The 11,062-nt window shown below is 34.5% G+C and overlaps 1 protein-coding gene across 1 annotated transcript; it reads left to right on the forward strand.

The window, feature by feature from the left end:
* Nucleotides 1–1,552: 1,552 nt before the first annotated feature.
* Nucleotides 1,553–10,837, forward strand: LOC108577362. The gene is made up of 8 exons (XM_017940505.1): nt 1,553–1,641; nt 2,508–2,644; nt 3,076–3,243; nt 3,332–3,636; nt 8,737–8,872; nt 9,307–9,474; nt 9,636–9,775; nt 10,229–10,837. The coding sequence occupies exons 2-8, from the start codon at nt 2,512–2,514 to the stop codon at nt 10,394–10,396; spliced, it is 1,218 nt and encodes a 405-aa protein (XP_017795994.1). The 5' UTR covers nt 1,553–1,641; nt 2,508–2,511; the 3' UTR covers nt 10,397–10,837.
* Nucleotides 10,838–11,062: the final 225 nt, after the last annotated feature.

The following is an 11,062-nucleotide window of genomic DNA, read 5'->3' on the forward strand; positions in this document are numbered from 1 at the left end:
TATTATTTAAATCTGTCAATATTGGAAGAACGAAAATTTTCTCTTATTTGTTTGTACATATGTTGTAAATAAAGTACACAGTTACAGGCATCGTGTTTTTTCATTAGTTTCTGTAATTCCTAATGTACAGTAACCTATAATTGTTTGAAGACTAGTGCTACTACGTCTTTTCTAATACCTTCGTAATATCAAAATAAAATATTGCTTTCCATTCGAAGAATATAATGTTCACGAAAGAATGTAGGAAAAAAAAACCACAAAATACGATTGCAGTTTTCTTTCGTAGCAAAATGAAAAAGAAAGGCGAAAAAATGATCCTACCGTGATCCTGGTAACTGTAATCTTTCGTCGACTACTTTGTAATTGCTTATCTCGAGGCACTCTTTTCCGATCTTCATGATTCACAATGATTATTTTTAGTCACTTGAAACACCGAATGCAAAACTGATGTTTTTCGAAGATAGTAACTGATTTCAAAACGTTAATTGATGTAAATTCGTCTACGTGATTATTCACCCGCGGGAAAATTTACGCGGGAACTGAAGTGAACTGCAAGCTACAAGTATCGATTGGTAAATCGATCTCCTTACTCGCTGCGATACCTATGAAATGCGAAGTTCTAGTTAAATGTTACCGATTAAGGTTTAAAGAATAATATAATATGCGTTGAGTCGTATTTGCGAACATGTTCATTGACGGAATGTAACAATGATCTCTTACAAATAATTAAGTATCCTTACGTTTTTATTCTCAACATTTGCTCATATTGTTGCATTTATAGTTTTAACACAGACGAGGTTCTACACCCTCGTCTACCTTATGAGTATTACGTAACAATGTGTAATATCTTTTCACTGTACAGAACGTGCGATAATATGTTTCAATTTATCGACAGCAGTTCTTAGCTACTGCTGATAACAAAGAAATCGTGATAAGAACCTTTGCTAAGCGCCACGCGCGATAATGATTGATCAAAATAGTAAATTTCATATGACGTCATTATTATATTAATTATCTGAACCAACGCCAGGAATTAAAAATTTAATTTTGTATAAGCTAATAAAAAATTGAATATAATCGACTGTTGCACTTTTTGTTGTTATTTTCTCCCAATTACAGTTTCTATGGTTTTATCTTTCTTTTCGTTACTTTACTCCTATTTTTCGTATGATTGTTATAAACTTACTGCAATTTATTATATTTATCACTTATTTTTCTGGCATGTCATTCAAAATTTCGCGCTTTAACTCCTAATATAGTTCATCGCTTCACCTAGAGGTGCTGTTCTCGACAATGGGCACTAATCAGTACTTTGAAAATCTTTTGTATTAAAAATTTTACCTTTCATTGCTTTTGTTACGTAAATCACATTTTTATATATTTATATCTGCAAAAAGTTTTACATTTCATTATCAAATTTTATCAACGCATAATTATAACGCATTTGGTTAGTTCTTCTAGATGTTTCTACTTTCATATCTCGAAAGAATCGATATACGTCCACCAATAGGATAGCGTTACGTTGATGCAGTACGAGAGGATATATACGAATCTTTAGTCTTCGTTTTATCAGAGTTTTGTCAACCGGCTTCGAGACATTTTGTTCTTCTTTCACATTTCTCAATTGTTTGAAAAAGAATTGTGAGTAAACGATAATTATTGTCAATTGCTTTTCTTTTTTTTGCTCAAACATTTATTTGATGTAGTTCAATACATTTCTTTGCGATTCATAGCTGAATTGCGCATCTAACTTTGGCAAAAAATTCAACTGAGTGTCATTGACCTTACCGGCTAACCGACATTGTTTAAAAAAGTATTTCATTGAATAGAAGCATTAGAGAATCAGTTTGAAGGTGATTTGAGAATACTTTTTGAAGAAGTTCGTTTAAATTTGTAGAGGAAGTAATTCCGTTCAAGGTTTCACTGTTACGAAAGCTTGCGTTTGACTAAGAATAGTATAAAATTGCTATTAAGAGATGTCCGACATTAACGTTAGCAAATAGTATTCCGCGCGTGTAATCGTTATTTTCGACGTTAAATTTATAAATTTAATACACATTTGTGTTTAAGAAAATTTTTATCATAGTTCGAAAGTTGTAAAATTACGGTACTTCGCATCCTATAGTTTCGAACTATTCGTTAAAAATTTTGAAAATAATTTTGTAATGTGAGTTTCCATAGTAGTATCTTTGAAAATTTATTCAAATGATAAAATGCTAATATTTAGTGTATAAGGTGATATGCAGAACTACTTTCAACTATAAGTCATGGTTATTTGAAAGTTTTGGAATAGCAGATGTATTTTCAATTTTTCTTTTTTCAAGTTGACCTTAACTTTACTATAGACAAATTCTATTTTTTTTTACTAATCTAAAATCATCTTCATTCATATTTTGTTAGTAATAGTGCCAGTAATGAATAATTGTTGATGAATTTCACAAGAATTAGACATAATTTTTTATTTTAATCATTCCTGTTTTTTCACCCTATATTTTCTTTTCTTACAGCAATATGCCCAACTACAAACTAACTTACTTCCCAGTTAAGGCATTGGCTGAACCAGCCCGCTTTGTCTTCAGCTATGGTGGAATTCCATTCGAAGATGACCGTTTCAACAGAGATGACTGGCCAAAGATAAAGCCTAGTAAATTTAAATTTCATACAAATTCAATTTTTGCAATGCTGCTTTCTATTTCTCATTCCTTTTTTTTTTTTGCTGTGTAATGTAGAACATATTTATGAAGATCACAATGGAGATTATTATTTATTCTTTTTATTCTTCTATGAGATGCCTTGAAAGACAATAGGTATTGTTAAAGAGACAATACTCTTTGTTCATTGGTAAATTGTCAATAAACTGAGATTTCTTCTTGAAAGTAGATGACAATAAGCATTTATAGTTATCCAGGAAGTTAAAAGTGTGTGTTATGATAATTTAATAAAAAAGGAATTAATTGAAATTATTTATACACAGTTGTAACACAGGATTAATAATCTCTAATCTTATAAATACATTAGAAAGTTAGACTGAGTTAATAAATAGATTATTTTATTTTATTTTTTGTATATTTTCAGCTATGCCTTTTGGTCAGGTTCCAGTCCTTGAAGTTGATGGAAAGAAATATGCTCAATCTGTAGCCATTACCCGTTATGTTGCTAAACAAGTTGGACTAGCTGGAAAGAATGACTTGGAAGCTCTTGAAATCGACTCCATCGTCGATTCTATTCACGATCTCCGTCTGAGTAAGTATATTGTAACTTGTTCGATTATTGATGTATCGAAATCGTGTACGTGAGTGGCTTCTAAACTGGAAGAAATTGTATTTTTTAGAAATTGGTGCTTTCCACTACGAAACCAACGAGGAAGTCAAGGCTGCCAAGGAAAATATTGCAAAGGAGCAGGTTCCATTCTACTTGGAGCGTCTGGACGCTCAAGTAAAGAACAACGGTGGCTACTTCGTTGGTGGTGCTCTCACTTGGGCTGACTTGACCTTTGTTGCTTTGCTCGACTACTTGAACTTCATGTGGAAGTCCGACCTCATCGAGAAGTACGACAACCTGAAGCAATTGAAGGAGAAGGTCCTCAGTTTACCTGCCATCAAGAGCTGGGTTGAGAAGCGCCCACAATCCGAGTGCTAAATCTGCGCTCTCTAAATATTTATTGCTTTTGTAAGAACTTGAAGATCGCGATCGGGGTTCGTTCAGGAGGATTGGAGAAGAATTGCGACGCACGAAAAATCTCCTTCGTATGGAATGCGAGTTGCTTTTAACTTCCTTTAGATCCAGTTACTAGCCAGACCAAATAATTAGCGCTCCCTTAGATTGGCATCGTTAATGCATGGTTGATGATTACAATAAAGAATTATATTTGTGTATTTGTATGAAAAGATACAAAGATGTATAGACTGCTGAGACCATATTCTACTTTTACATTGCAGAAATAATAAAGAGAACATTTTAATAATTTCCTTTGTTGTTTGTTTGTATTCAAAGTCGAGAACATAGCCTATTAATTTTGGGGGATAGCATATCTTACGTGATCTCTGCCAAACTATATTTAATTTAAGAGTAAACGAATAAAATGTTATTAGACGCGAAGAAAGATGCTATTATCGAAAGCTTTGAACCTACACGAACCGTCAACTGTAATTGAGTACGACGCGAATTTGTTTGTTAAATTTCGTGAACATTCTACTCGAAATTCGTTTAAATCGATCGAATTATTTTCTAGTTAAATACGAATTAATTTTCACATACGAAATCATGTAACAACAAAGCTTTTATCGGGAAGATAGAAACGTCCAGCTATCAACTTTGAGGTCAGACACCCCGCTGATTCTACAGAGGAATGACTCGTACAGTTGTGTGCAACAAACAAGATAGGCAGCGTGTAAAGTAATTAGTCTGACAGTCGTGTTGTTAGATGTAGATAAGACGAGCAAAAAACATCTATTCTGGATCGCTTGACATTATTTGCACTTTGAAAGGTGCAGTGCGACGAAGGACGCCTCGACACGGTTACTAACTCGCTTAACTGGTCAAGATTTCAATTTCACATACATTGAAGCTACTTCTTTATATATTTAAATTATACTGCTCCATTTCATGCCATTTGAATGTTATTCGTTAATCGAAGCCCCATAAAATTTCAGATTGAGAAGCTTGCAGATTGCCTAAACAATATTTGATCTCTTTCGTTATTTTTTAAGGAAGCGATCGGTGAATTACGATTGAGGAATTTCCATCTGAATCGTAATATAAGCACTAACGATGTACATATAAATAGAATATGTACACCTTTCGTCCAACGTATTTTCCTGTCACATGACTTTGGAACTCTAGTGACCCATTTCCATTTTCGTGTCATTTGCGACGTTACCGATCCCGCGTAGAATTAGATTGCAACACTAATAGTGGTCGAAATTAAAACTAAATATACAAAATATACATTGAACACAACTTGTAGAGAAATAAAATCGCATTAGGCACTTCCTCTCGGGCAAGCCTAAATAAATACCGTACGTTTTTTGAAGGTTAAGTGACACTATCCTTTCAGTGTCATAGATGAAATAAATTGTTCGCTGTTATTACGTGTTACGTAACATTTAATAACTTTCTTCTTGTTTGTGTTATTTGTGAAAGAAATTCGAACTGGGGATAAATCACAGAGGTTTTATTCTCTTTTAAACCATTCACGGATTATTTCAATTGCAGCTGGACATCGATTCACAGAATTACACAATCGATATATTGTGTAACATTTCCTTCAGTACCTGATGCTTGTATTTTACTGTTTGCTCGAAGCTGACTCATGTTCTTATACACTGATAACATTAACCGGAATCATTACTATAGCATGATAAAGCTAAAATTAATCTCTACAAGAGTGACTATTGAAAAATATTGTCCAATTATCAGTTTCGCAAACTTGATGTCCATCGTGGTGAATCGTGTTTATGTAGATTACCGTTCAGAACGTTTTATCTTAAACTCCAAAGTGTTTTTAAATCTTAATCCTTTCTTAATTTTTGTTTGTCGAAATGCTAATGTTAGTTATATATTTATCATATTTTCGTATTGGAAATTTCGCGATGTTTTATCTTTAATGCTAAGTCACGTATCAAACCGAATCTTCTTATAGCACAGAACGGTATCTGATTCCCCCCCATGACTTGCCGGATTATCAACGTTTCGTGAACCCGTTCTCTGTTCTACAATAGGGTGTAATTTTGGCAATCGTCGTAGGTTTCCAATATTTAATCGCTAATTGATTCAATGTACTCAAATTACAATAAATATAATGACATTTTTTTTGCTTTATACTGCATTAACTAGCTGTAGAAAAACACCAACTTTTTACTAAAAACTACTCAATTTTTGAAATTATTTCTCCCATAATAATTGACAGGCTAATTTCTAAAATTCAGCTTTGAGAATTCAGTAATAAAAAGAAGATTGTCTTTTTTAAATTTTACATTGCAACAACTACCTCCAAAAAAAATACCAATTTATCTTTTAAACCATTTAAAAATTTTTGAAATTATTTCTCCCATAACAGTTGGCAGTCTAACCTGTGAAATTCAGCCTTGAGTGTTCAACGATGAAAAAACGGAACGTAATCATCCTTTTAAAGCAGAGATCGTCGCTTCAGACATACCGTATGATCATGATTAATATTTTTGGCTAACCTTAACACTCGTGATATTGAACTTAATAGATCGTTCAATTCATAGACATTTTATCACATTATATTACATTACATTACATTATATTACAGGGTGATTTACCTATTAACAACGTTCCATCGCAGAGGATGTTGCTGTACCATAGAATTCAAGTTAATGTACGATTTCATGGCCCCAAACATGACTAATTGAAATTGGTGGGGGAATGTTGTATCACGTGCGACGCGAAGATCTTATGAATGCCTGCGATCGTTTCATATGCGTTCAGTTGCTTATGTGAAATCATCACCTTTAGAACGCTAACAGATTCACTCTAAAATCTCCGTAAGTTCATACGAATTTTTTTAAGTGTTCATCATTCGAAAATATACTTTTACTTTAACGATTTAATTTCGCGATCGATAATTAAAATTTTTTAAATTCACTGTGTGATCCAAAGACAATTGAAGACCGAACTTAGAAAATTGATCTTTTCTTACAATACAATATTTTTTTCTTTTTAATTAATAACTCCTAAAAATATTGAAATACAAATACTGTGAGATTATACAAATCTAGTGTGATTCGTGTGAAAAATTCTAACACAACACTCTATTAGCTAAAAAATTGTTTTTTTTTTTTTTAATTTTTATTATCCACACTTACTGTGTTCTTTTTTTTTCAAATTCAGCCTTCGATCGTCGTAACTCATTCACAATTACGCCGTAAATTTTTTCTAACATCTTTCAATCCGACGACGACGACTTTAACGATAATCTGCACGAAAAAATGAAACATCGACACCATGGAACAGGTTTCTATTTGGATCGACTGTGAAGAAGCGAAGATTATGGTTCACGATTGTTGAAATAGCTCTGTAGTTCAAATAAATCCTCCGTCATCTCTGAGAGAAAGCAACTGTTCAGTGACTATGGAGGTCGTCTGTTCACGTGACTAGCATCAGTGTAACATTCGAGAACATTCTGAAAGTAACGCGGCTAGTAATTTGCTATTCGTTATTACGTGGAATCGCGCGTTTAACAGCCGCGACGTTGACTTTGATTAGCGACACCGGGGCCTCTCGGTTTCTAAGACTGGTACCGTTAATCACGTCAATAGTGTACCACGGTTAACTAGCTAATAAAATGGACTTTATTGCGCTAACACCGGTGTACCAATGTTGGCTGGACGTTAATAAACAGAGAGTAGGAAATACAACGTGTTACATGTGATAGAGGAATACCGGTTGGTGACACGGTCAGCCGGAAACGGTTGTAGAAAACGAGATGAACGTATGTGTAGGAGTAAATAGTATTATGTGTTGTTAATATTTAGATAGTATGTAGTTTGTCAATTGGAAGAGTTGAAATTCGAGGGGAAATTGTAAGTGTTTTAGAAATTGTCGTTATTGTTTCTATGGTTTAGGAGGGAGAGAAATTTAGAGGAATTGGGGAAATATTCTTGGTGTCAGGGAGTGAGAATAGAATGATGGAATGTACATATGTGGAGATGTTAAACATTAGTATCACGCGTTGTTTGAAATTTTCTTAATTTTCATGTATTGGAATTTTTAAATTTGTGAATTAAAACATTTTGGGATACTCAAATTTTCGAATTTTCACATCTTGGAATCTTCAAATTTGCGAATTAAACCATTTTGGCACACTCAAATGTTCCAATTGTCGAATTTTTAAATTTTCACGTCTTGGAATCGTTAAATTTGCGAATTAAAACATTTTGGGACACTCAAATTTTCGAGTATTAAAATTTGTATGCTTCCGAATCTTCAAATTTGCGAATTAAATAATTTTGGGACACTCAAATTTTCGAATTGTCAAATTTTTTAATTCTCACGTCTTCGAATCTTTAAATTTGCGAATTAAAAAATTTTGGGACACTCAAATTTTCCAATTTTTCAATTTTTAAACTCTCATGCCTTGGAACCTCCAAATTTCTGAATTAAAAAGGTTTGAATTTTCAAACTTTCGGATTTTAAAATCTTGCAGTTTTCACATTCCCCATTTCTTCAGTTATTAAACCATAAATTCCCCAACTTTCATTCACACAATTTTCAAAACAACACCATTCTTTCGATTATCCAATTTCTCGTATCGGAGTTTCATCACACGTTAAATAATTGATCAATATGGTTCAAATAACGTGCAAATTTTTCACTCCGCAGATAAGCACGATAAAAATGAACCCGAGTGGTGCAATATCTCCAGCGAAATTACCTTGAGCGCGCAATAGCGCGTAATCAGTAATCAATTTAGCTGTGTTGAGTAATCACCGATTGTGTCCTTCATTTTATGTGAGAACTACGGTGAAAACATGCAACCTCAGTAATACCACAATAATCCTCTTTATCAAGATTAAATCGAACAAATAATTGCAAAAACATCGTATCACTATCGTTCAAACATTTCCACTACAATGTACAACAGTAAATAAAATTTTCTTCTGAAAATAAACTTCACAGAATAAAGAAACATTCTGTACAACGAAGACAAAATTTGCACCAAGAAATCATGTCATCCTTTCTACAAAATACTATTCTCTTCGTCTATTATAGATCATGCCTAGCTACAAGTTGACTTACTTCAACGTTACTGGCCTTGGTGAGCCAATCAGGTTCATACTGCACCACAGTGGCATTAAGTTCGAAGACAAGAGGTTGACGTTCGACGATTGGCCACAGTATAAATCTCGTAAGTACATTTGGCGAAAGCGATTTATCAAGGTCCTGAAATTCAAGTCTCAAACCCAAGGTCCTCAACATTTATCAATTGCTACTTAATTCCGTCCCTTAGTTTCGCATCTTAATAGGTCCCTCGGTGTCAATTTGACACAATGGTAGAAAATCAATGAAACGAGAAGATAAATAATTAATTTTGTAAATTCTTGTATTAAATATAGAAAATGAACGAAGAAATTTTTCTACAAATAGCCGAATAATACAATTTTTTTACCGGAAAAGTGTGTCAAATTGACACGAGGGACGGATGAGGGTTAAAACGATCGACTTTACAACCAAACTTTCCTGTCTCGAACCAAGAAAATTGAAATATCCACCAATTTATCTATTTTCGACCTACAACTTCAATTCCTCCACACGCATAACCATTCGCCATAAATCTCTCAGAGATGCCACTGGGTCAAGTGCCCATTTTGGAGATCGACGGCAAGCAGTATCACCAATCCAAAGCTATCGGCCGTCTCCTTGCCAAGAAGAACAAACTCTACGGCAGCAGCGACGACGAAGCCTACGAGATCGATGCAACGATCGATACGATCGAAGATCTGAGAGTAGGTGAGTAGTATCGCCGTGTTTTCTTAACCCACATGCTTCGACGTTTCGCGAATTATCGCGCTTGTTATTCTCCGACAATCGTGAAAGATAAACGAGACGAAGGAGCACGATGTTTGTTTGTATTTTGATTGCGGTACTTTACGATTGCAATGATTCTACAGCGTTTTCGCAATACCACTGGGAGAAGGACGAGGCGCAGAAAGAGAAACTGAAGGCCGCGGTTGACACCAAACGTCCTGAATATCTTCAGAAGCTCGAGGAACAGGTGAAGAAGAACGGAGGATACTTGGTTGGTGGAAAGGTGATTATCTTCTGTTTCTATCACTGAGAAACTTAAGCAATCGTTTGGATATGAGTCGATAAATATAAGTTTAATAGACGTGGTAGCCTTAAATAGCCATCTGAATCGAAACGAGCAATAGCCGCATATAATTTCACACAGAAAACAAAGCACACACTTTTTAACAACTAAGCATAAGTTTTTACAAATTAAATTCAATATGTATAAATATTCACGTAAAAGCAGAAAATTTTGTACAGTTTCTGAAATATCGAACTTTTACCCGATTTGGAGTTTCCCGGAGGAACTCGTTCATTTCAAAAATCCGGTATAAATCTTCTTTATCTTTCTCCGTAAATTCTTCACTCGAAAATTCAATTAACCACTTTCTTTCATCTTTCTCGAGTTCTCCAGAATTCTTGCAATCTTATCACGCCTCATTCCCCAACTGTGAACGTTCCATTTTTATTACAGCTGTCCTGGGCGGATCTTCTGTTCGGCGCTTACGCAGAGATGTTGTCCAACATCCAGGAATCAGAGCTGACCAAGGACCATCCCGAGCTGAAGAAGCTGCTCGATAAGGTTAGGGCGCTGCCCAATATTAAAGCTTATCTCGCTCAACGCCCAAAGGTCCTGATGTAAAAACAGATCCCCACTTTTCAATTGTCAGCAATGAAACCGAGAACTGAAGATCGAATAAAACTTTCCCCCGAAAACGACTCGCGACTCGTTTATTTCTTTTGGTTAGAAAATTACTCACAATCGCACGTTGTTTAACATTACGTCGTGCTTGATACAAATGCAGCGTTTCCAATGTAGACTACGCGAACGAAGAGGCGAATAGAGAATGTGGAAGGATTTTGTATCCGTCGTTATTGCACGATGCAAGTACAAAAATAAATAACATTTACACACACACATACACGGTCACTCATCAAGGGAAGTTTTCTTCTGTGTCTCGAGGATTTTTCGTGTATTATCCGTATTTCTATTTACCATCGATCGGTACACCACGTTTCGATCGATCATTTAGTTAAGTACAAGAATGTATAAAGCTCGAAGTATTTCATTAAATTATTTACAGCACTGCTCACCGTTATTTTCCATTCGTTCTCATCGCTGCTTCGTTTCCCTTTTCTTTAAGCTTGATAATTATAAGCAGTACCGTAAAGTGTTCAGAAAATACTCCGAAGAGAGTGGTTTAGAAAAAAACTGCAACATCGTCGTTCACACTATTCACGCTTATTTCTACGTAGCTTTAAATAATGTATTTACAATCAAGTTGTTCATTTCGGTTTCTTAAGCTAT

This window comes from Habropoda laboriosa, unplaced genomic scaffold (assembly GCF_001263275.1).
Source record: "Habropoda laboriosa isolate 0110345459 unplaced genomic scaffold, ASM126327v1 scaffold5, whole genome shotgun sequence".
NCBI classification, from domain to species: Eukaryota; Metazoa; Arthropoda; class Insecta; order Hymenoptera; family Apidae; genus Habropoda; species Habropoda laboriosa.

What these genes read in the sequence shown, in the direction of transcription:
- LOC108577362 (XM_017940505.1), top strand. Translation starts at nt 2,512, where the DNA reads ATGCCCAACTACAAACTAACTTACTTCCCAGTTAAGGCATTGGCTGAA. An exon ending in TATTCACGATCTCCGTCTGA is followed by an intron (nt 3,244 to 3,331) that starts GTAAGTATATTG and finishes TGTATTTTTTAG; the next exon opens with AAATTGGTGCTTTCCACTAC. An exon ending in GATACTTGGTTGGTGGAAAG is followed by an intron (nt 9,776 to 10,228) that starts GTGATTATCTTC and finishes TTTTTATTACAG; the next exon opens with CTGTCCTGGGCGGATCTTCT.